Below are 26,333 nucleotides of genomic sequence, written 5' to 3'. Positions count from 1 at the left end.
GTCGTTTTCATTTATTATCTGATAGATGCAGAAACAGCTGCTTCCACACATGCTGCAATAGTCATGAGAGTTGAGGCTTTCCCTTTCCTCACCACTGCTGGGTGTACTGCAGAGACTGGAAGATAAATGGATAATAGATCAATATTTGTAATAGATGGGCCGTTACTAAGACGACTGATAAACATAATGAAAATGAGTCATAGCCAGTCTACAATGACAGGCCAAGCCTTATCACAGGAATTCAATGATACCTACTGAGAACCTGTTGGGAATCTTGGGGTTGTGATGGTCATCCATCTTCAGGTCACCTTCACAGTGATGCTGACTTCCGGCTACAAACAGCACATGGAAATGTTACCTCTCTTGTTTACCTCTCATCCCATTAGGCTGCCCCTCCCTAAGCCTAGCAGAGGTCTTCTTCAGATTACTTTGCAGCGTAATCCTCTTCGAGGAAACTGTTGTTATGCGCTGGTGCCATATGAAAACATAAACTGAACTGAAACACAAGCTTGTTGAGAGCTCTAACACAAGGAAACAAGGTCAGACCACAAGGAGCAGGAGACCTGATTACCACCTTAAGACTGATCCCACTCATCACTAATGTGAGTGATTTGCACGAGAGCCAAATCAATCAAACTGAATGGACAGAGCTGTTACGCTGATATTTAAGGTGTGTTCACTAAATGATTTGATTTGTTCTGTGTGTAACCTGTAGCTGTGGCATCGGTGAGGGAGATGCTGTAGGGACAGTGAACCTTCTGAAAAAATGATGTGTGCTTCTAGCTGACCACATGGCTAACTTGCTGCTGCTGCCCTTAGAATGATCTCAGCCAAACGAATGGCTGACAAGGGAGAGAATGAGGCAGTGAATGATGAATCCTTTGTTATCCACTGCCAAGAAAGCATTACATCAATGGGTTCTGATATGTGAGAGTGTAGAGCAGCCTGTGTGTGGCCTGTCATAAATCATTCAGATGCCAGATAATTCAATTCAGTTTTATTTACACAGCGCCAAATCACAACAACAGTCGCCTCAAGGTGCTTTATGTTGTACAGTAGATCCTACAATAATACATACAGTGAAGAACCCAGCAATCAAATGACCCCCTATGAGCAGCACTTTGGCGACAGTGGGAAGGAAAAACTCCCTTTAACTGGTTCCACAGAAGAGGGGCCTGAAAACTGAAGGCTCTGCCTCCCATTCTACTTTTAAATACTCTAGGAACAACAAGTAGGCCTGCAGAGCGAGAGCGAAGTGCTCTAATAGGGTGATATGGTACTACAAGGTCATTAAGATAAGATGGGGCCTGATTATTTAAGACCTTGTATGTGAGGAGCAGGATTTTGAATCCTGGATTTAACAGGAAGCCAAAACAGGAGAAATCTGCTCTCTCTTTCTAGTCCCTGTCAGGACTCTTGCTGCAGCATTTTGGATCAGCTGAAGGCTTTTCAGGGAGTTTTTAGGACTTCCTGATAATAATGAATTACAGTCGTCCAGCCTGGAAGTAATAAATGCATGAACTAGTTTTTCAGCGTCACTCTGAGACAGGATATTTCTAATTTTAGAGATGTTGCACAAATGGAAGAAAGCAGTCTTACATATTTGTTTAATATGTGCGTTGAAGGACATGTCCTGGTCAAAAATGACTCCAAGGTTCCTCACAGCGTTACTGGAGGCCAAGGTAATGCCATCCAGAGTAAGAATCTGCTTAGAGACCATATTTCTAAGCTTTTCAGGGCCGAGTACAATAACCTCAGTTTGATCTGAATTAAGAAGCAGAAAGTTAGCGGCCATCCAGGTCTTTATGTCTTTAAGACATTCCTGCAGTTTAACTCATTGGTGTGTGTTATCTGGCTTCATGGACAGATAGAGCTGGGTGTCATCTGCATAGCAGTGTAAATGTATGCTATGTCTTCTAATGATGCTGCCTAAGGGAAGCATGTATAATGTAAACAGAATTGGTCCTAGCACTGAACCCTGTGGAACTCCATAATTAACCTCAGTGTGTGAAGAGGACTCTCCATTTACATGCACAAACTGGAGTCTATTAGATAGATATGATACAAACCACTGCAGTGCAGTACCTGTAATACCTACAGCATGTTCTAATCGCTCTAATAGGATATTATGGTCGACAGTATCGAACGCTGCACTGAGGTCTAGCAGGACAAGCACAGAGATGAGTCCACTGTCAGAGGCCATAAGAAGATCATTTGTAACCTTCACTAAAGCTGTTTCTGTGCTGTGATGAGCTCTGAAACCTGACTGAAACTCTTCAAATAAACCATTCCTCTGCAGATGATCTGTTAGCTGTTTGACAACTACTCTTTCAAGGATGTTTGATATAAAGGAAGGTTGGAGATTGGCCTATAATTAGCTAAGACTGCTGGGTCTAGAGATGCTTTTTGAGTAAAGGTTTAACTACAGCCAGCTTGAAGGCCTGTGGTACATAGCCGATCATTAGAGATAGGTTGATCATATTTAAGATCGAAGCATTAATTAATGGCAGGACTTCTTTGAGCAGTTTTGTAGGAATGGGGTCTAAAAGACACGTTGATGGTTTGGAGGAAGTAATTATTGAAGTTAACTCAGAAAGATCAATTGGAGAAAAAGAGTCTAACTTAACATCAATGGTACTAAGAGTAGCTGTAGATAATATTACATCTGTGGGATGATTATTGGTAATTTTTTCTCTAATGATAAAATTTTTATTTGTGAAGAAGCTCATGAAGTCATTACTAGTTAACGTTAAAGGGATGGTTGGCTCAACAGAGCTCTGACTGTTTGTCAGCCTGGCTACAGAGCTGAAGAGAAACCTGGGGTTGTTCTTATTTTCTTCAATCAGTGATGAATAGTAAGATGTTCTGGCTTTGCGGAGGGCTTTCTTATAAAGCAGCAAACTATTTCTCCAGGCTAAATGATGATCCTCTAGATTTGTGACACGCCATTTCCTCTCCAGATTACGAGTCATCTGCTTTAGGCTACGTGTTTGAGAATTATACCACGGAGTCAGGTACTTCTGATTAGAGACCTTAGTTTTCACAGGAGCTACAGTATCCAGAGTCGTACGTAGTGAGGAGGTGAAATTATTAACAAGATAATCGACCTCTGTTGGGGTAGCGTTCAGATAGCTGCTCTGCTCTGTGTTGGTACAGGGCATTGGAGATGATAACAGTGGGTGGATTATATTCTTAAACTTAGTTACAGCGCTTTCAGAAAGACATCTACTTTGATAAAGTCTACTCTCCACCGCTGTGTAATCAATTATTGTAAATGTAAATGTTATCAGGAAATGATCAGACAGCAGAGGATTTTCAGGAAACACTGTTAAATGTTCAGTTTCTATGCCATATGTTAAAACAAGATCTAGAGTGTGATTAAAGTGGTGGGTGGGTTCTTTTACATTTTGAGAGAAACCAATTGAGTCTAATAACTGTCGTGGTTCTGGGTCATTTGACCCAGCTTTTGAGTTTATGGTGTTTTTTTTCTGTGTTATAATGTTTTAGTTTTCTATTAGTTAGTATTGAGTTAAACTTGGTTATGGCTGCTATGTTTAGTTATATTTCTGTCTCCGTGTTGTCTCGTCTCACCTTCCTGTTTACATGTTTTTCTCCCAGTGTTTTGTTCCATGAGCAATAAATCAGATAAGAAGTCTGAGAAATCAGACAAAAACTCAGAGTAAGGATTAGGCTTAGAGATGATAACAAATAAAACTGTTTTTTCAGTTTTCCAGCTTGGCTGGACAAGACTAAGCATCAGGCTTTCAAATGAACTAAAACTCAATCTGGGTGTTTGGGTGATCAATAAGTGGAAGTAGATAATATAGAGGATCGCTGCCCCACCCCAACAACCCCCCGAGCTGTACTTCGAGGATTGTGATAGTTAAAAGCCTGGTCCTACCTCGTTCTTCTTGTGTTGCATTTGATTTGGTTGCATTGGTGTCAGCACAGCTTCTCATGTGCACCAACTGTGAAGAGAAAGATGGACACAATAGCCAACTCTGAACTCATCTGCAGTTTAAAGAATATGTCACAGTTTGAGGAAAGTCTGCCTTCAGTGCTCAGATCATCAGAACAATGTGTTACAGGGAGGGTAATGGATGAGCCAGAGAGTTGGAGAAATGATTTGAAGTTCTCTAACTTCCAACTAAAAGTGTGACAGCTCCTGACTTGAAGCCTTGACAAACTTGGATTGGCATGGATCAGTCAGCAGGACAAAGTATTACGAGCACTGAAACTTAATGAAAGACCTGTATGGTGAAAGACATGCAGTTAGTGGGTTTAGGTCCATTGGTGATTGTAAATTGTGGGTGTGAATGGTCGTCTGTGCCTCTCGCTCTGTGGTAGCTGGGAAAGGCTGCAGCCCTCCTGTGACCCTGATGATAAGTGGAAGAGGATGGATGGTTTGTGATAGGATCTAATTAGTTTCCCGAGTATATACAATCTGGAGATGTTGCCAACGTAATGAAAAATGTTCAGATTCTGGTTACACTTGATGTCATTTCATATTTAAAAACACTGAAAGTTTCATAAGTGAACATTTATGTCTGGTTCCTTATTAGAAAGCAGATAGCTGCTTGCTCACCGGCTGCTTGTCTCGGGCCATCCTGCGGTCCAGAGCAGTCTGCCGTCGCCTGGCCTCCCAGTGCATAGCTGACATCTCGAGTGAGTCTGGGCTACGGAGACGTAGACACTGTAAACCTTTGTGGTGTGCCTGCACCGAAGGTCACTTTGGGAAGTACATAAAAAGAGAACTGGGGTAAATGTAGAGATGAAGGTGTGAAGTTTGGAGGACATGGGAAGTTCAGTTGCCATGGAAACCCATTCCCTTATCATCTTCATTTATGCATGATGTTACATGACATCAAAGCCAGGATGCAGATTGCTTTGGAAATAGAGAGATGGTCAGTGTCAGGAGCAGAACATCTGAAGCCTCTACACCTCATGGATGGAGAGAGGAAGAAGACCTGACCAATGTATGCTGCTCATCTGAACCCATCTGTCCACTCACACCTCACCACCCTCTCATGACTTCCTCATGCAGCACCACAGTTCCTCTCTTGGCAGCATCTCATCTGCTTCCTCTGATCCACAAAGACACAGTGAAGCTCCATCTGTCCTCCTCCATCAGCACAATCCAGCATCGTCACGTCTGCAGTGCTTTTCTTCAACAACTCTCTCTGGTACTTTCATGGTGTCTCTTCAGCTTCAGCCCTTAGTTACTACAGCTCTCACCTTTGTTACGGATAACGAGCATCAGTACACTTGTCCACTCCTCAGACATCCTGTCACACACCAAGCACAGGAGTCCACTTCTTGACACCTCCACAGGTATGTCTCCTCTCTTTATCATCCTCACATTCTCTCATTTTCACGATTCAAACTGACTCGAGCAGCATGTGCTGGTGCTGGGGAGGATTGGATTACAAACACTGTGCTTTATCTCACAGCAGCTACATGATACAGCACCCAACCACTGCCACCAGCTACTCTGATTACTGTGCTGGGTCCTGTCTCACCTGCTCTCAGTGTGAGCCCTGTACGCTTAAAATGAACACAACATTTAAATGATACCACACATCTCGAATACTGATTCACACTGTCAGAGTTTGAAGCTATGGAAAATATCATGTTACACACATATGATATAGAGATTCAGACTTTGTGTAATGACAAAGGAACACCCAGATTTTGGATCATGTTTCCACACTCTTAATGAATGAAGACATGATTAATTTGAACTCTTTTCTTCTGGATTCCTGGACTTTTAGCTGTTAAAGATTACGTGTGTGAATGAATATCAGCGCAGACAGTCGCAGTGGTCTTAATGAGCAAATGAGAGTTTTACTCACCTGACTTGTACTCAGGAGACAAAGCAGCTGTACAGGCTGGGCTGAGCACTGCTGAAGTGTCAGTGTCACTCTGACCTCGATAAGGAGAGCCTCCAGGCAACATAACGCTGGGCTGCTTTGTTACAGAGGAACAGATTGGCGGGGGATTGTGGGTAAATCTGCTGCCTCCACCCTCCATGGTTCACTAACAATGGTCCCACCCTGACATGGCTGTGTGCTGTTAAGCTTCTGTGTTCATTTTAAATACACCAACTTTCACTGAAGGTCTTAAAAGATGCTAGTTAGGAGACCTGGATAAGAAGAAGTCCTTGTTAGGTGAGGCTGGGGGTCACAGACCTTTGAACTCTGCTGCATATGTCACAAAACATTAAATGGAGCAGACAGGAAGTGAAGAAAGTCAGTCAGGAGGTTTGTTACAGAAGAGTTTGCCATTAAAGGTAAATGTAGACAGGCTCAGGTGTTGTTTAGGGGAAAACATTTCATTCATGTATTCTCTCAATCTAAGACCGAATGCTTGCAGAGATCTCGCCGTTTGAAATACAGACAACATGTAAAAAATAAACTGCAAGCTGAACTCTGATTCTGCTGTGACCATGGATGTGAGCCACATGAAGTGATCTGAATGCATCGAAAAGTGCTGATGATTAAAATGTGGCATTAAAAGAAAAGAGGAGTGAGTGCTTAAACTAACAAGCATGCTTTGAGGACACTGAAGCACCGGCAGGAAACACTGAGGCACAGAAAGGACCGGTCTGAGCACATCACCACCACGCTTGTGTGGGAACACTGAGTGTGTGATTGGAAACGAACATTGGACGAGCATTTCCAATCAGAGAGAGCGCCAGCGGACAGCGTGGTGGCATGGATCCAGAATGAACTCTGAAAGAGGTTTCTGCACCAATTCTTCATATTTTTACTTTCACGTGTTAATCCAGCCATCACACCAGAGAAAGTGAGCTTTCTTTTCCAGTTCTTTCTATACAAGTTGGATGTTTTATATTAAACGGTTAGCTAAAAAAAAAACAGAGAAAAGTAACATCTGGTGATGCTGAACTGGCCACAGAGACCATGGCTAAGCAAATGAACTCAAGGCTGTCAGATCAGGTTTTGCAGTGCTAAGATGTTATTGTGGTGGAAATACCATAATAAGTAACTAAACATGAAAGTGGAACTTGGCAACCAACAGAACCCTACCCCTGGTTATTTTATACCCTGAAAACAAGTGGATTTCCATTGTTAGAAGACCAGCTGAGTCATGTGGTTGGCAGGAAGCTCTCCTGGCAGTAGTGAACAGAAACGTCGTCTCCCAGCTGCTCTGAAGGACAGAATCAGAGGAGAGTGATCAACATCAAAGCCTGTGAGCAAAGCAAACTGAGCTTTTGGAGACATTTACAGAGAATACAGCCTGGAGAGGAGGGAGTCTAAGACCCTGCAGTGACCTGAGCCCGACCCTGAGATAAACATTTTTTTATTGCTGTTTCTTAAAGTATTATCTGTTCATTAAAGTCTATAAAAGCTTTCAGAGCAATTTTAGTTTGCTGTTGTTGGCTCTTGGTTGATGCAAAGTGACCAAACACAGGTCAACTCATCCACCTTAATTTAAACAGAGGCTGTTGAGGAATAAACATATATTCTTAGTGCTTATTTTCTGATTATATTGTTTTATGTATTTTAGTAATAAAGGCTTGTAAAGCAAGGCCACTTTTGACTCATAAACTAAGTGCTCAGCCAGACTGAAAAACAGGAAGTCAGTGTAGAGCTGTACAAGCATATAAATAAAAACAGGAAACCAGACAAAAAGAGGAACTAGTAACATATAAGGAGTGTTTGTATCCAAACTATGTCTGACGTGTAAAGGACCAATAACACCGATATGAGACACATGTTTAGCTTCTAATGTCAGAGATTCTACAACTGGCTTTGGGCTGTGCAGGGCTCTCTCTCTCTTCCAGAAGATGATTGAATAAAGAATTATAAATGTTTTGACCCCTCTGAGTCGGGTTTTCTCTGTTCTATCATGGGGATCAAAGAATCGGGTTTAATAAGACCAACACGGATTCTGCACAAAGACGTAAACACAAAGCGCGGACCCGCCGACGGATCAGAACCAGTGAGATGTCGCCTTTCTCACCCGGCGGCACGGAACGGTTGTTCACGCCCTTTTTGCGCTGATTCTGAAGCTGCAGGTTTTATCTCTCTCCAAACAACATTGACCGAACCAGCAGCAAAAGAAGATCCAAACTACGCTTCACATAAACATCGTCATGAATTCCCTTTGACCTTTGCTGTTTTGCTTCCACCACGATCCCAGCCAACATGTATATATGGGCCCCACCTGGTTTTTGCTTGGGCTGGATGGGTACCATGTGGGCATGGGCTCAAACTGGGCTTTTTGTATGGGGCCTACTTGCGTTCTTCACATTAAACCCATATGGGCAATCCCAAGTGGGCACTTTTAGTAGGTCCTAGCTGGGTCAAACATGGGAAACACTTAACTTGGTCCAAAATGGGAAACACATGTAGGACCCACTTGGGTTTTCCACCTGGGATAGACATGGGCAAACACAGTCATTTAAGGATAGGCTGTTGCTGTGTGCCCCAGGTGGGGCAAAGTGAGGTAATCAATGTATTTTTTTTTTAGCATTGATGACACAGGTGGGGCCCACCTGGTCAAACTATATGTGTCACACGTGGGAAAATGCAAGTCAGACCCTGAAAACATGTCTATGTGGGCCCCATATGGGTTATGTTAAGTTAATATGGGCATATATTTTACATGGGCTCAAGATTGTTTAGTATATATGGGACCCACTTGGGTTTCTCACATTAAATCCATATGGGTGGGCATCCAATGTAGGTCCTAGTTGGGTCAGTGATGGTAAATGTGTACATTGGTTCAAAATGGTAGCACATGCTTATGTGAGGATTCTTCTTCTGTGAAGAGCCTGAGAAAGTGTTATTTGAATAAAGGAGGATTTATTCCAAACAAGCCCATCACAGATTGCACACAACCCAGGGAGTTCTGAAAGTCAAATTGTAAAAAGAAACTCAAAAGAAAGTATGAACATAACTCTCTTTTATAACCTGCAGACGGCACCCATGGGGTACCAATCTCTAACAAATCACCCTAACTTTAACATATTTGGCACAACCTCAGTCTATCACTTTTGCTATCCTTACGTACAGTCAGATGTTCTTTACCCTTCATTTTTGACCCTCTCAGTATTTAGCCTTGGCTAGCAAATGTGCTCAAAGTCCACATTGAGACCTGAAGATGTTATGTGTTATCAGACACTACAACCCAGCTGTCAAGTGAGACTATAGGAACTTTGGTGTTTTTGAACATTCAATGTTACTCAAAACACTCTGCACACTATTCCAAATAACTGGTTTGAAACTGGTTACTTTTTAATTTTAGATTTCATTTAAAGTACTTAATTTAAACTTTCAGCGCTCTGCATGGTGAGGCTCAGATAAGATAAATAAAGACTTCATGATTCTTCTTAGGTAAATTCACTTGTCACAGCGGCAATAATAAGTGATTAAAACGGACACAAGAGTAGAAAAAAGAAAAGCAAAAAATACAAATAAAAAACCTAAGATAAAGGTGAATTACACAGACAAAATCCAGATTTGGCATTTGCAAATTAAGGATTACTGGTTGTTCAAACAATTAAGACTATTTACTTGAGCAAACATGCAGTTGAGGATTTTTAGTACACTGAAAAAAATATGTTGTTGGATTTACTTAATTCAATGGTGGACATTTGTTGCACACAGATGTTTTGCTTTGGCAGCAACTTAAACAATTGAATTAAATTAACACAATTTATTCATGTTCAATAAACTTGTGCAATTTGTGTTGATAAAATGTGACTTAAACATGTTTTGATGAAGTAATTTGAGCTCTTGGAATATTTTAATCCTTCACAATTTTCTCACGTTATCCCAACACGATTCAATAACTTTTACCCAATACTACTTGGTCACTTAAATACTACATGTTATCTTCAAATTACATTTTGCTATTATATTCTAGTATCAAATACACAATTTTCAAATGGAGGCCTTATAACAGATTGTATTGTTCTCTTCCAAGATGGTTGCTGGCATCCACCAGTAACCTTTCAAAACAAAATGTCTAATTTCACTGCAGTAGGTAAAGAATTAAACTGACATTACTCCTCTACTGAATCTATATAAATCAACAGTTAAATAATGTCAGTTCTTCCGTGTTCTCTGGAATCAATCACAGCAAAGAAATTGGACTGTTTCTTTTGAAAAATGTTGGGAAAGAACAAATCAAAACATTCTATTTAAGGCCTCTAACGTCAAGATTCAGTTAAACAACAATTATGACTAAACAATTTGAGGTAATGTTAGTTTCCATTAACATTAAATTAGGTTACTGAATTGGCAAACACCTTCCTATTAACACTACCCATTTTACCCCAATAACTAAAGAAATTAGCACTTGCAGGTCAAAACCTTTATTCAAGAGACGCAAAAATAACATTGATACAGTGACTGTCAAAAATTACAGCACTGATCATACTGTGACATCTTGGTTCAAAACAGCACACTTAGAAATATTCAACGTTCTTTACTTCAACTGAATGAAACTGAAAATACCATTTCACACGACCCATATGGGATATTTAGACTGCATAACTGTTCATGCTACATCTCTTCACTAGTAAAAGAAAGAAAAAATACAAAGAGAAATTTAAAAATGCTGCCAAACAGACAAACAGAACTTGTACAGAGCAAAAGGAAAAACAAACAACAACAAAAAACGGCTCGTCCTCATGGCAGTTGCAGAGTATATAAAAATGAACCCTGCGATCCGTTCCTGGAATTGAGCTTCAAAAATGCAGCAGAACAAGTGTGAGATTTAAATGTCCTCTCACCTAGAGCTGATCAGCTTGCATGCGTAACAGTGAGCTTCGTTGCAGGAGCAGTTTTGTCTTAGTTGTGAGCTTTTCTTGAGAGCTGAGTTGCATCCAACTCCATTACCACCCATTGAATCACCTCAAAAGTGTAGCAGAGTTGTGATGGGTAACTCATGTTGAAGGAATAAAAAAGGTCCAAACAGCATGGCTACTGCAAAGGTCACGTTATCCAGATCTTGAAGAACAACATCAGAAAAGTCATTGCCTGCCGCATCCTCTGGAGACAGATGTTCATTGTGGTTTTCTCAATCTGTGCAGTGGCCTCAGTCAAGTCCTGGTTAAACACAAAACATTTATTTAAGATTCCTTTTTAAACTCATCTCTTTTGAATCTACCAGTTCTAATGTTAGAGTAATTTAAACCAATGCAAGCAACATAGTAAATAGCTATAGCCAAAGAGTGGCCTGCCATGCTGCCATTCATGGTCTAACAGAGTTTCTAAGAGAGGGTGAAAAACATAATAATTTCAAATGCTTTACATTAGTTTTTGTTAGAAAGACACCGGCCCATCAGAAATCCAGGTTATGTCACTCAGAAGATGTTAGAATTTAGACTTTCAGCCCCACAATTTGGTTAGCTGTTGGTCATTTTTTCAAACAAAAGCTAATATAAATATTGGTGGGATTTTCCTTTGTTCATTAGAATGACAAATTTAAAGTTTTTTCACACTGATGTGACCCCTAATACAGGGGTGGGGATGGGGCCTCAAGGGCCGGCGGCCGAGTTCACTACCAGGCCTCATGTGAACTTCAAATTATTAAAGAGGACTACTGGTCCTAACCAGTCCAATGAGGATCAAGTGGATAACTAAATGCATTTTTAAATGTTGCAAAGCCACAATCTACTCATAAAACACTCACCATGAACTCCTGCACCAAGATGTTGCAATTGTCTTTCACACAGATGCGGAGCACTTTGATGAGGGACTCCGAGCATTAATGTCATCCTTGACTATTATAACAAAGAAAACAGAGATTTGTAAACTTTTCAGTAGCACAGAAGAAAATGATCCCAGACAAAAACTCTTGACTTTTTAAACCAGTCAACATGCAACACCAGCATCTACAAAGCAATATCAAAAGTTCCTGTTTGACATCAACTTTATGGATATATAGTTTCCAGAACATTTATTTTTAAAAAAAGATAATTTTTTCTCAGTGGGCCAGTAAATGCATGACGAAAATTATGGCATCCTTTTAGTGGAATCATTACTCACAGGTAATAGTTGACTGTTTCAATGGATGTAGCATAAAAATCTTTTACTGACCTAATGCAATACATATACACTTTGTAGTTAAAGAATTTTAAAGTTCTTACTGTCATCATGGCAGCTACATCCTTTAGCTTTGTGCCCTGTTCCCCCGATCACTTTGCAAACACTTTCAGCAGACTGTCAGAGAAAAACTCAGCTCCGTCAGAAACCTTGACTGTAAAGGCATGGTTGGGATGCACTGGAATGCTGCATTTCATCTAAAATGACATAAAATTATTTTGAAATAACAGCAGGCACTGTGCTTGGTTAATCAGTAATGTTTTGTTGAATAAAAACTGTGTTTCCAGATCTTATGGGATTAAAAAAAATCCAAAGATGTTTGTTTCTGATTTGCAACCCAACAACCCACAAGTTACAACCTCATTTCAGTTCAAGTGTGCATTAATGCGAGTCCAGTAATCACCTTTCTGGCAATACATACAGGTATAAGTTAAACCTATGGCAGATTTTGTGTAAATAATCATTCTGTACATTCGATAATCTTTAATCCTACAACTGTTTACAACTTGCATAGTTCCCATTTCTGTATAGCTGTATATCTCAGATTCTGTAAAGTTATTTATTTCATATTCTGTATAGTTTTTCATATTTATATCCTGTTCATATCCTGTACATAGCTTGTACTCACTACAGCCTGTACATACTTATAGTTATAGAATATTCACAACATACTTCATACCGTGTACATTATAACATACCATAATAGACCCATTTCTGTAATATACTCACATATCTATATTATTGCTAATATATATTGTAATATATCTATATCACTAAAGCACTTCTGGATGGATGCAAACTGCATTTCGTTGCCCTGTACCTGTGCATGTGCAATGACAATAAAGTTGAATTCAATTCTATTCTATTCTATTCTATTTTGGATCTCTCAGTTGTATTAATAGGGTGAGTATGCATGCACCTAATAATTATAAAAAACCTATTATAATTAAGTTACAGAAACGAAAATAGAATATACTTTCTTACCATAACACCTTGAACCCACAATCCATCAGCTGACTCCTGGTGAAATGCAGAATAGAGGTCATCTCTCAATGTGCAGCAAAAAAAACAAAAACAAAAACAAAAGGACAGCAGGTGAGGGCAGGAGGGGTAGGGATGTAAGCTAGCATAATGCCGCTGATGATATTAGCTAAAGCTGTTCAATGTCCAAAATCTCACTAACACCACGGTGCAGTAAATACACAATGTAACTGAAGAGTCAGTTGACAAATCTATTCACACAGAAAACCTAATTATGTTATGAGTGCCTCGTAATTAGGTTTAATGTGATATTACGGCTCTTGTGCCAAAGACAAATTCAAATGAAAAAGCGCCAATTCTTTGACAACAGATAAAACAGCAAATAAGCTAACGGCTCTTTTTTAGCATGTTACATGGCGACACTCTAGACGTTTAACTACATTTGGCTGAAATATGGTAAAAATGAATTCAAAAAATCAAGACATACCAAAAACGTAGAGTTGGCTGCTCGACTTGACTGAGATGGATGCCTTTTTTAAACCACGATCCAAAGCCCGCGAGATGAAATCACGCGTGGTTTCACGAGATTTAACGTTGCTATCTTATTGACTTACTTCACCTGAACATGATATGAACAATTTAATACACCCTTTCTGCATATCATGTAGTTTTTACACTATATAGTTACATTTAACTTTAAAACATGAGGCAATTGTGTTAAATGCATGCAAGATGCTTACATAAATCCAAGAGATGGCCAGTCCCTTTTTTTCAGTGTAGATCAGATACACTCTCCTGTATTAGAGAAAAGACAGTTAGCTACATGGAGGATGGAAGTATTGGTTAATCAGATCCAGTAAAGCTCCCGAAGTATATTACCGATCTGTTAAAATGTTACTCTTCAAACTTGTGCCCTCAAATTATATAACCAGAAATAATTTATATTATCTTTGAACTAGTGGAAAGGAGAGGGAATGGGGTCTTTCAAGCAGTCACACTTCAACTGTGTAACTCCCTTGTCCCTATGGTGTATTGACACTATTGAAACTTTTCAAAAGCAGTCTAATGTTAGAAGAGCTTTTAGGTAAACTGTTTCTGTTGTTGTTATTCTTCTTATCATTATTATATATTTTATTAATTATATTTTTATTATGATGTTGATTTGGGTGACAATTATTTGACAAATATTGTATATTCATATATATGCTTAAAAACTCTTTAAAATAATTTTTTTTCTTTTAAACTTGTGTATTGTTTGACTTTTAAAATGTTTGTATCAGGTGTAAAATGACTTTTTAAATAAAGTTGTTTTTAATGTGAGCAGCTCCTATTGGCTCGTTTAAAAAGAGGGAGGAGCAGATTGCACCGCCTTGCGTCTCCCCGGTGTTTGAGAACCTGGAGGACAAAAGGATACCAAAGAATCGAAAACTATGACAAAGGTAAATACTGAAAGTTTGATAAGTTTTCATCAATGAGTATTTTAGTAAATTTCTATAGTTGTCCTAAACGGTATAAAACAATCAATATGCAGGTGGATTCACAATTAACCTAGTTACGCAGCCGAGAGCGAGCGCAGGAGAGAGCACCGCGGTAAAGTGAGCCGTCATTTGTGAGCCGCGGTCAAGCCAGCCGCCTCCTATCCGCCGCATAAATTTCCTTGCGCTTTTACACCAGTCTTTACGGTAGCGCCTTTTCGCTTTATATCCTGATTGAAAGCCTAGACTCGCGCACACGTGCGCGCGCGCGCGCGAACAGTCACACGCGCGCACACACAAATTACAATGGAACAGCCCAATACAGCCATCGTGACAGTCTGGTTGCATATTCAAAAATTCATTAAAAATCATTCTTAAAAGTTGATGCCAAGCTTTCAACACAAGCCTCTTCTCGGACACCTACTTAAGATAAGATAAGATAAGATAAGATAAGATAGAACTTTATTAATCCCTCGGGTGGGTTCCTCTGGGAAATTCGATTTCCAAAAAAGCACAGCACCGACAGAAGTTACAGAGTTACAGAATATTATATAAAACAAATTTCCCACGTGTGGGACTAATAAAGGTTATCTTATCTTATCTTATCTTATATATATACACACACACACACACACACACACACACACACACACACACACATATATATAAATACAGAAACAAATATAAATAAAATATACGAAGGGGATAAATAGAATAAATAGGAATAAAAATAAAAATACAAGTGAATTGCACATTTCAAGTATTGAGTCTATTGCACTGTTGACTATTTACAAAAAGTATTGCACAAAAGGTATTGTACAGTGAGGTGAAGAGGCACTACAGCTTAGTTGTTCCCCCCTCCTTTGTCCTCCTGTCTCCCCTCCCTCTCCCCTCCAGAGAGGAGTTAAACAGTCTGATGGCGTGTGGGACAAAGGAGTTTTTAAGTCTGTTAGTTCTTGTCTTGGGGAGAAGCAACCTGTCACTGAACAGACTCTTCTGGTTGTTAATGGCCGTGTGCAGAGGATGCCCAGCATTGTTCATAATGTCCATCAGTTTCTTTAATGTCCTTTTCTCTGCCACTGTCCAGCTTCATGCCGACCACAGAGCTAGCCCTCCTGATCAGTTTCTCCAGCCTGGATGAGTCCTACTTTACCTCTGGGCCAGGTTTTACCCAGATTTACTGTAATATTACTCAGAAATCACAGTAAACTCATATTCAGTGCAATACAGTCAATACACTACAATTATGTTTATTTCAAAAATTCATTAAAAGTCATCCTGAGTAGTTGATGTACAACTTTCAACACATCCCTCCTCTGGGACACCTACTGTACCTGTGTGCCAAGTTTCAGCCAGATTCACTGTAAAATTACTCAGAAATTAAAGGACATTTATATGCAATTCAATACAGTCAATACACTACAATTATGGAAATTTCAGAAATTCATTAAAAATCATCCTGAGTAGTTGAGGTCCAACTTTCAACACATCCCTCCTCCGGGAAACCTGCTGTACGTCTGGGCCAAGTTTCAGCCAGATTTACTGTAGAATTCCTCAGAAATTGCAGGGAACTTATGTTCAGTTCAAGAAAGGCTGAAAGACGACCACCACTGAACAAGACACACAAGCTGAAACGTCAAGACTGGGCCAAGAAATATCTCAGGACTGGTTTTTCTAAGGTTTTATGGACTGATGAAATGAGAGTGAGTCTTGATGGGCCAGATGGATGGGCCCGTGGCTGGATTGGTAAAGGGCAGAGAGCTCCAGTCCCACTCAGACGCCAGCAAGGTGGAGGTGGAGTACTGGTTTGGGCTGGTATCATCAAAGATGAGCTTGTGGGGCCTTTTCGGGTTGAGGATGGAGTCAAGCTCAACTCCCAGTCCTACTGCCAGTTTCTGGAAGACACCTTCTTCAAGCAGTGGTACAGGAAGAAGTCTGCATCCTTCAAGAAAAACATGATTTTCATGCAGGACAATGCTCCATCACACGCGTCCAAGTACTCCACAGCGTGGCTGCAAGAAAGGGTATAAAAGAAGAAAAACTAATGACATGGCCTCCTTGTTCACCTGATCTGAACCCCATTGAGAACCTGTGGTCCATCATCAAATGTGAGATTTACAAGGAGGGAAAACAGTACACCTCTCTGAACAGTGTCTGGGAGGCTGTGGTTGCTGCTGCACGCAATGTTGATGGTGAACAGATCAAAACACTGACAGAATCCATGGATGGCAGGCTTTTGAGTGTCCTTGCAAAGAAAGGTGGCTATATTGGTCGCTGATTTGTTTTTGTTTTGTTTTTGAATGTCAGAAATGTATATTTGTGAATGTGGAGATGTTATATTGGTTTCACTGGTAAAAAGAAATAATTGAAATGGGTATATATTTGTTTTTTGTTAAGTTGCCTAATAATTCTGCACAGTAATAGTCACCTGCACACACAGATATCCCCCTAAAATAGCTAAAACTAAAAACAAACTACAAACTACTTCCAAAAACATTCAGCTTTGATATTAATGAGTTTTTTGGGTTCATTGAGAACATGGTTGTTGTTCAATAATAAAATTATTCCTCAAAAATACAACTTGCCTAATAATTCTGCACTCCCTGTAGGTCTGTTGACAGAGCTCTGTACAGGTCTGCTCGAGCTGACCTGAAAAGGGGTCCCACCTGTCCAGCAACAACACATGGCATGGAATAATAGACATCATAAACCACAGAGGCAGAACTGTGAAAACAGAAAACCTGAGTGTGCAGCTAGCAGAGGAAATAAACAGCTTCTTCGCCCGCTTTGAAACACCACAACAGCAGCATTCATCTGCCTCAGCCCTGCTCCCATCCTCATCCTCACCTGGTTCCTGCACCGCTCCACTCACTGTAACGGAGCACGATGTCAGATGTGTGTTCCTAGCAGTGAACCCCAGGAAGGCGGCCGGTCCAGACGGAATACGTGGTAAAGTGCTAAGAGCATGTGCCCACCAGCTCACCCTCATCTCCACCAGAAGCTTCAACCTCTCACTGGATGAAGCAGCCATCCCATCCTGTCTAAAATCAGCCACAATCATCCCAGTACCAAAGAAGTCTCCCATCACCAGCCTGAACTATTATTGCCCTGTGGCCCTCACACCGGTAATCATGAAATGCTTTGAGAGACTAGTCCTTCAGCACACCAAGGATTACCTCCCCCCAGAATTCGACCCCCACCAGTTTGCATACCGTGCAAACAGATCCACAGAAGATGCCATCACCCTCCACTCGGTGCTGAGTCACCTAGAACAGCGGCAGAGCTACGCCAGAATGCTCTTTGTGGACTACAGCTCACCCTTCCACCACTCGCCCATTGAGAGCCTACTAACTTACTGCATCACAGTATGGTACAGCAGCTGCACTAAGGCGGATAGAGCCACCCTCCCAGCATGTTTGCAATGAGTAGGAGATGCTCTGTATCTCACTGTACAACTGTATAGTGACAAAGGTATTGGGTTCTTTTCTAAAAATTGCTATAAACAGAGGAACCCAAACTGATGAAAAGTGGCGAATATTTTTTTTCAAATGACTATTTTTAGTGGATGTTTGATATGGAGGCAGAATGACAGAATGTTAAAAGAAGTTACTTTTAGTCATTCTAAGCTGGGCATTGCGTTCTCTGGCTGTTCAAAGCCATGGAACTTTAGACTTTCCAAGCAAATAATGATGGCCATACTGATGTTCTTTTCAGTACATTTTACTTTATGTTCATTTTCATTTTTATGATGTTTCTATTTTTACATAATTCCTCCCACATAGCAAAATTGGTATGGCCTGGATCTGTCCCACACAATGTGCTTACACATGGCCTGCGTACCGCAAAGAATGACGGCCCTATGGTGGCCCAGATCTGGTTTACCAGAGGTGGCCCACACATGCGCCAGCACAAGGCCAGTTGCAGACACACTGCTGGCCCTGTGCTGGCCCAGAACAGTTTCAGCTCTGGCCCCAGATGTCAGCCTAATGTGTACCTTAGCCATGTAAGCCATGTAATAACAACATGTGCTGGAACATAATAGTGCAAAAGTAACATGACGAAACTCTGTTCAGACAGTGAATGGACTGATTCTTATACAGCACTTTTTTACTCACCCATATTACTCAAAGTGCTCTATACAACATGTCACATTCACCCAATCAGGCCAAATGTGGCATGCCATCACATAAACAGTGCCATCTTACCATGCCAGAAGTCAGCCAGCAGTGCCGGCTTGACACCAGATCCAGGCAAGACCCGTCTGCTATGTGGGATGACTTGTTCTTTTGGCATTTTAGTTGTGGATTATGTTTGGACTGTGTCTCTTGCCCTTTCAGTATTGTTTCCTTGTGCTTCTAAGTGTCCCTTTGTTTCTTTTTAGGTTATGTAGTATGGGTTAGAGATATTTTGTATGTTGTTTTTGTTTAATAAATCCGCCTTTTGGATTATTCCCTGATGTGCCTGAGTTCTGTTATTTAGTGTCACTTTGAAAGGACACACATCCAGCATTGACATATAATTGTTCTTTCAATTTTTGATAAAGATTACATTGAATTGAGATGTAACTTGGCCCAGAGGTACGGTAGGACGCCCAGAGTAAGAAAGTGTTGAAAGTTGGACCTCAACTACTCAGGATGACTTTTAATGAATTTTTGAAATTTCCATAATTGTATTGACTGTATTGAATTGAATATAAATGTCCTTTAATTTCTGAGTAATTTTACAGTGAATCTGGCTGAAACCTGGCACACAGGTACAGTAGGTGTCCCTGAGGAGGAATGTGTTGAAAGTTGTACCTCAACTACTCAGGATGACTTTTAATGAATTTCTGACATTTCCATAATTGTATTGACTGTATCGGGCTGTTTCATTGTAATTTGTGTGCACGCATGTGCGTGCGACTGTTCGCGCGCGCGCACGTGTGCGCGGGTATAGGCTTTCAATCGGCACATAAAGCGAAAAGGCGCTACCGTAAAGACTGGTGTAAAAGCGCAAGGAAATTTATGCGGCGGATAGGAGGCGGCTGGTTTGACCGCGGCTCACAAATGACGGCTCACTTTACCGCGGTGAGAGAGCGAGGCTACACTTAGATCAAGTGTAAAACAGCCGGTTTCAGTTTAAGCGTTGTTTTCGATAAATTTCTCAAAATATGTTTTGTCTCACTCCCATTTCTTCTTGTTGCATGTTGAAGCTCTACTTGGAACCTCGTTAAGATCCAACTATGCAAAACATGATTTATTTATTTATTTTACATTTTTCAAGTGGTCAAGTGGACTGTACTAGTGTTAAAAAACACACTCCAGTAAAAGCTAAAGCAGTGGTTCAACTTATTTACTCGAGTAAAAGTCAAAAAGCACAGGCTCTGAAATGTGCTCAAAGTAAGAAAGTCAAACCTAGCTCTTTGGAGGATGTTTCTGCCAGCTGCTTTTGTTCAAAGCTAGCTGAACCTTGTGCTATTTAATGTAATAATAAAATATTAGAAAATGGGAATACAAACTTTGGTCTAATGGATTTTCTTATGCCTGCATAGTTGGTATGAAGGTGGAATTCAGTCGATGAATCTCAGCATCATCAGGTAAATTTATATGAATGTCTGCTTCACTTGATATAATCAATCAAGATCAAGATCTGATGGCACCTGCAGTCATTCTGGTGTTGTGGGAAAAAAGTGGGGCCACTTTTATCCCTGACTATGGCACATGGTATCTCTCTTATGCCACATCTCCTGGTGATTATTACACAGACACGCCTCACTGCTTAGGCTCAAATCACTTGGATGTTTTTCTTGCACTTGTACATTGTTTTGCACTTTGCTGCTTCTCATCGTGGCCAGGACATCCGTGTAAAAGACGTTTTCTAATCTCAATGGAGATTTTTTTGCTGGTTAAATAAAGATTAATGAAAGAATGTTTGAAGGTTTGTGGTGACGTCAGATAATAAATCCCGACAAAGTGGTTAAAGCAGAAGTAACAAGCCCGTTTATTATTGTTAGGAGTGGAAAGTACAGGCAGTAGCGGTGTTTGATACGGCGACACGGGCGGTTGCCCGGGGCGGCATCGTGGTGGGGGGGGGGGGGCGGCATCACGGGCATCGGCAAAGAAAAAAACAAAACAAACAAAAATAATGCTCGTACTCATGCTGCCCCGACATCAGCCAGCGCGTATTGGGAATGGCACAGGCACCGATCGGTTTTTTATCGCCCCTTTGCTGGGAGTAAGGGCGCCCTCCGTTTGCGAGGTGCGCCTGCTGCTTGTGGCACAGGGAGGAGAGGGCGGGGCGGGGCACCCTGGTGCCAGAGCCACCAGAGGTTTCCATCAGGCCTGAAAGGGATTAAAACCACACCCATACGCTAGAGATGCAACATGAGGAATGTGTGATCACGATAGGAGCTCATGCATGCATGAAACAAAACAAAGAACAATTAATAAGCCACGATTTCTTTAGAAGAGTGTTCAACAAAGACAGCCGAGCCCACAGGCACTACCTTTAATAAAGCAAGAATGCAGGAATGCATGACGCCTTCTCTTTCCCAGCTTTTTTTCTCCCCACATCAGATTCAAGCTCCAGCAAGCACGTGCTACAAATAATCAGTTGGTGCCAGTGTCAACACCCCCTCACCCACCCCTCCTCTGGATGGGAGAAAAAAAAATCTATACGTAGATGATTTTCACAAGTTGCGAAAGCTGTACAACTTCCTTTTAAAACCCATTTCCTCGTTTGATCACGCCCCTTTTAACACCAACAACACATACACTGCTGTCCATCTCGCCCTTACATCAAGGACATTTTACTACAGTCAGTCAATTTATCATCACAGCCAGCAATTCTTCAGTGTTCACTGACACCCGACTCACTCAGCTGGCAGAAGAAGCATTTTAGTTCTATCTGACAGAGGACACTGACGATGGAAGACAGGAAGACCCCACAGAGGACTCGTGGGTGCAGTGCAGGGGCTGGTGTGACAGAGGATGCTGTGGGCGGATGAGCCGCTGTAGCGACTCCTAAAGGAGCAGTAGCAACAGCCGAAGAGGGAGGGGGGAAAAGGAGGAGGCTCCTCCTCCCTCCGTTGATACGTCAGCAGCGGGATTGCGGGGTGTTTCCGGAGCTCCTCGCTCACGTTCACTCTTCTCCGGTTCAGGATCGAACCGGTCACGTCTTCGCGGAGCGCCTTTGAAACGAAGCTACGAGGATTCCCTGTGTGGTGGACTTGTCCCAGGATGACTGCGCTGACTGCGGGAACAGGCATGGAAAGACCGGCAGGTGAGACATGTTCATCTTTGTCCACCAGCAGAAGCGCGCTGGCTGACCCGAGAGCTGCGCCGACAGCCGCCGTGTGTGCCGGGAGCGCACACGGCGGCTGTCGGCTTAGTCCTCCTCTGGGATTCCGGCTCCTCCTCGTTCTCTAGAGACAAAGGCTTGTGTGTGCGCGCGTGACTGTGACCTTTTTGTGTGGAATATGCGAGTCTTCAAAGTAAATAAGAGCTTTTATTGGGGAAGTCACAGTTGACACTAGTTTGTGCTTTGATATAAACATAGTTTGTTTGATTCTGTTGTCGTTACTTTGTCTGTAGCACTGCTTCAGAGGGCCAACTGTGAGACATGATACTAAGTGCGCAGAAACCAGAACAGGTAGTGCAGGATTCCTCCGGTTTCCCTTCCCGAGCCTGGTTTTTCCAGCTCTGTTTTGGGCACAGCTGGAAAAGACTGGAAATAGAAACTCCACTGGTGTTGCTGAAGATGCTCACGGAGGCAGGGCCGTTTGTTAAACGCTGACTCGAGTTTTCATCTGTCTGTTCTTTTGTCTTCAGGTCCTCAGTGACTGCAGCCAGGCAGCCTGCCCTCCCCCGTAACCTTTGAAGTGAGGCCAGGGTGTGAAGTATTTTCCAACCAAGTAAACTCTTCAAACACCTTCAGAGCCCCCTGACACACACTCTCGCTGCCAAGGATGCAGAAAGCAAGCTGACCCTGGACACAAGTAAAAAGCAGAATAGTAACAAGCCAGAGGAGATAACCAGATCTGCTTTATTCATTAAGAGCGGCCACTCCATCACAGGGCACAAACATGGGGAACCAGCTAACAGGCACGGCCCCTAACAGCCCATTCCTCCCCAACTTTCAGTCACTGCATGTGGTGGTGATTGGTTTGGACTCTGCAGGGAAGACCTCCCTGCTCTACAGACTCAAGCTGAGGGAGTTTGTTGAGACCAGCCCCACCAAGGGATTCAACATGGAAAGGATTAAAGTGCAAATCGGACACTCCAAAGCCAACACCACAACTTTCCAAGTGTGGGACGTTGGTGGTCAGGAAAAGCTGAGGCCCCTCTGGAAGTCGTACACTCGGAGGATGGACGGGCTGGTGTTCGTGGTGGACGCAGCGGAGATGGAGCGCATGGAGGAGGCCAAGGTGGAGCTCCACCGGATCACCCGGTCAGCTGAAAACCAGGGGATTCCTGTGCTGGTTCTGGCAAACAAACAAGACCTGGATGGAGCGCTGTCATCTACAGAGGTAATTATCAAATATGAATGGCCGGCATTATTGCTCTGGGCACAGCATCTACTTCTTATTGTTCTTTTTTAGCTCTGTGGCTGTGGTTGGAGGTATAGTCACTCTACACTTGCAGTACACTTCCACCCATCAGTTTGCGTGGGGACTTCCTTCGTAGCATGTTAGGTAGGTTGGTGATTTTAGGCTGGCTTTGGATGTGAGGTCAGTAAAATCCTTTAAAGTGCATAGAGTAATGCTCTGTGTGAAAGGCTGGTTAGCTGTGTCGCTGTCCTCGGCTGTGCTCACAGAGGTGGCAGAGTAGAGCAGGGACGAGCAGGGACCGTAGGCAGTGTCGGGCCAAGGCAGAAGTCACCGGGTGGGCGAGTACTTCTCAGTGCTGGAGCAGCAGCTGATTATGTATTTGTATTGTTCTAGCCCAGCCTACAGAGCGCAACACGAGAAAGATAGGAACGTCCAACGCTGCCAACAACTGAATATTATATTTATGGTTAGAGAAAGGAAATGTCGGGGTGGGAGTGATAAAGCCTCCGACCTGTCTCTAACCTAAACACCCTACAGCTGCCAGGTCAGTCAACAAAGGTCTATAAAGTATATACAAAAACAACCAGTCTAGCTCATCTAGCCACAGGAACCTCACCACACACAGTACACAACTTAATACAAAGTACAGGGTTAAACGTATTTGGAAGCAGGAAGTAGGCAGGGCCATGCCAGTCTTGATGTGTCCCAGTTTATAGCCAGCCCCATTCAGTCTTGCAGCCGTCAGCCTCCACCTGGAACTTGCATTAGCAAAAACAGGAGAGAAAAAGAACACCACCACTCTCAGGCTGGAGGAGCAAAAACAGCTCACAAAATGATGACATGGGTCATAACAGTTTGTGTTTCAGCCTCGCTGAGCCCTCAGAGGGCAGACGCACATACATTGTGATGTTTGTTATTAAAAGAATACATGGATGTGCACATTTGAGGCTACCCTGCCAGCACAAACACAGTGTAGCTGTGGGAGGCACTGAGTGGGCTGGAGCAACAGGTTTGCATGTAGCAGGAGTTCAGCATGATGTGGGTGCATCATGTGCATGAAGTTCCAGTTTTGTGGATGAACACATTATTTTCTTCGCCCTACACCTGAGCCAGCAGAGATGGCAACAGCACAGAGTCACACATGAAGCGACAGATGTGCCGTCGCTGCAGGGTGACCTCCGTAAACTGCAGCATCAGCACAACTGTAAAGTGAAAAAATGTTGTTTTTGTTGGTCTGTCCTTTTGTTTAGAGGATAGTGCGGTTAATGGTGTGTGCTTTGTTTAGCCTCATCACTCCTGCAGAAACATGCGTACGTCATCCTTTAGGACCTGCTTCTGAAAGCGACTTTCACACTCAGAGTTCGTAGCTTATTGCTTCCTATGACGCGGTTGGGACTAACCTCACTTTTCTCGTTTAAGGTGGAAAAGGTGCTGGGCCTCCACGAGCTGAGCTCCTCCACCCTGCACCACACGGAGGGCTGCTCAGCACTGAATGGTCAGGGTCTGCAGCCTGGCCTGGAGAAACTCTATGAGATGATTGTGAAGAGGAAGAGGATGCTCCGACAAAGCAAGAAGAAAAGCTGATGGAAATAAAGGGGTGCAGGCCAATTTGTGAGCACTTGTGTCTGTGACACTCGGGGAACTTGGTGAATGTGGGAAACCAGAAAGAAGCTGGTCAGTCCTGTGGATCAGGTGCAGTGTTTCCAACCAAGTGTAGACTCTGTTCCTGGAGACATTTGGACCTTTGAAACTGCTTCTCATTGTCTTTAACTCTCAGAGGACCACAGAGCTCTGCGGAGGGAGTGACCGCGCTGCTGGCAAACACTCACTGAAGCACGCACTAACGTCGAAGGATGTTCGGTTACTGGTGCAGACGGCCCGTGTTACACCCGATCACCTAAATCTTCACCCTGCCTCAGACTGAGCAACACTTCTGTGCACCCACAGGAACTTCCTGTGTTTGAATCTGCCCGAGCATATCGCTGTCACTCTCACCGGGCTTTGCTCCTCACAGCTGGATGTTTCTGGATTGTTAAGTTCAGACAAGTTTTTACAATGGCTTCATACTGTTTTGTAAAATATGAATAAATTGAGCAACGTTAGCATTGTTTCCCTGAGAACATTGTTTTATTCATCGTGCCCTGGGAGCCTGTCCCAGCTGCCACAGAAGCGGGGTACACCTGGACGGGTCACCAGTTCACCCAGCCCCACTAACCTCAGTAGTATCCATGCAGACGCGGGAGTCTGCTGATGTTGTTAGCCTAACCCTAACACATGTCTGCATCTCCTCAGTGAATATTAAGATGTTTATTTAATGCCATATTAATTTAATGATGTTCTGTTTTTTGTCTTGTAATTATTTAAATCAGGCTCATGGTTTGCTGAAGTCTTTCTCGGCTGTCACACCCTGTACAGCTCGATATCTATAAACTTAATTCTCCTGAAGTTGTGTAAAATGAGTTGCATGAAAACACCAATGCGATGTGCACACAGCGGAGGTGTGGTGCCATCTTTGAGCTTTACAGTACTACAGATTGAACACACACGTGTGATTTGGTACTCTATAAATAAAGCTGAGTTGAACTGAATCCTAATAAAACTTGTGCTTTTTGCTGTGATGGATGGACTCGGTGTTTTACGATTCTGTTGGCAGCCTCTGAAATTCACGCAGCGAAGCTTCACACAGGAATGTGAAACACACCCACATAGCTGTCTAAATACCAAACACTCATTCCTGTTTAACACCATTATTCTGGCTCTGATTTCAAGACCAGTGAATACATACGAGCACGTCTGAATGGAAGCCAGGGACTCACCATATATACTGTGCATGTCTTTGGACTGTGGGAAGGAACCCATGCAGACTCCACCCAGGAAGGCCCCAGCTAGGGATGGTTGGCAGCAGATCCTCTGGGTGTGAATGACCATGAGTTATTATCATCACTGATGAATTACTAACAATAGTCCATACAGATATTCCAAAGTGGAAAGGCATTCTTCAGCCATCCCACGAGGAGTTTAGACAAAGCTTAACCCCCCTGGTATTAAAAGCCTGCTGTGCCCACTCAGTCAGCTCCTCAGTCAATGCAATTATCCTGATTGGAGGCTCCCCCCTGCTGCACCTCAGCTGTCGGAGCAAAAAGTAAATAGCATGATTCCCTGTACACACGCATACTTCATGTATGCGTGTGTACAGGGCGTGTGTGACTTCAGGTGTGACTTGCAATGTTAATCCACAGGTTGAAAAAGGAAATGCTATTCAAAGAAATCACC

The 26,333-nt window shown here is 42.4% G+C and overlaps 1 protein-coding gene and 3 long non-coding RNA genes across 6 annotated transcripts; 2 read left to right on the top strand and 2 right to left on the bottom strand.

Annotated features, from left to right (window-relative positions):
- LOC143418276 (uncharacterized) lies at window positions 1-26,078 on the bottom strand. Of its 3 annotated transcripts, none has more exons than XR_013098203.1 (5): window positions 25,877-26,078; window positions 4,586-4,729; window positions 3,902-3,968; window positions 256-332; window positions 1-115 (listed from the first exon to the last, which is right to left on the bottom strand). It is a non-coding gene; the product is annotated as an uncharacterized LOC143418276 (long non-coding RNA). The 3 variants fall into 3 exon arrangements; XR_013098202.1 differs by lacking the exon at window positions 25,877-26,078 and adding an exon at window positions 5,853-5,902; XR_013098204.1 differs by lacking the exon at window positions 25,877-26,078 and having other exon boundaries at window positions 4,586-4,898.
- LOC143418275 (uncharacterized) lies at window positions 10,327-13,838 on the bottom strand. Its single transcript, XR_013098201.1, has 4 exons — window positions 13,062-13,838; window positions 12,122-12,274; window positions 11,665-11,750; window positions 10,327-11,078 (listed from the first exon to the last, which is right to left on the bottom strand). It is a non-coding gene; the product is annotated as an uncharacterized LOC143418275 (long non-coding RNA).
- On the top strand, window positions 14,425-18,983 carry LOC143418274 (uncharacterized). The gene is made up of 2 exons (XR_013098200.1): window positions 14,425-14,497; window positions 17,143-18,983. It is a non-coding gene; the product is annotated as an uncharacterized LOC143418274 (long non-coding RNA).
- On the top strand, window positions 21,563-25,678 carry LOC101475258 (ADP-ribosylation factor-like protein 4D). The gene is made up of 3 exons (XM_004575796.4): window positions 21,563-21,793; window positions 22,342-23,039; window positions 24,480-25,678. Exons 2-3 carry the CDS (start codon window positions 22,596-22,598, stop codon window positions 24,642-24,644), a joined length of 609 nt encoding a protein of 202 aa, XP_004575853.1. The 5' UTR covers window positions 21,563-21,793; window positions 22,342-22,595; the 3' UTR covers window positions 24,645-25,678.
- Window positions 26,079-26,333: the final 255 nt, after the last annotated feature.

This window comes from Maylandia zebra, linkage group LG4, assembly GCF_041146795.1.
Source record: "Maylandia zebra isolate NMK-2024a linkage group LG4, Mzebra_GT3a, whole genome shotgun sequence".
NCBI classification, from domain to species: Eukaryota; Metazoa; Chordata; class Actinopteri; order Cichliformes; family Cichlidae; genus Maylandia; species Maylandia zebra.
This window is presented reverse-complemented; position numbering and strand designations above follow the sequence as displayed.

Coding starts and splice junctions, on each gene's coding strand:
- LOC101475258 (XM_004575796.4), top strand. CDS start 22,596: ATGGGGAACCAGCTAACAGGCACGGCCCCTAACAGCCCATTCCTCCCC. Junction 23,040..24,479: donor GAGCGCTGTCATCTACAGAG/GTAATTATCAAA, acceptor TTCTCGTTTAAG/GTGGAAAAGGTGCTGGGCCT.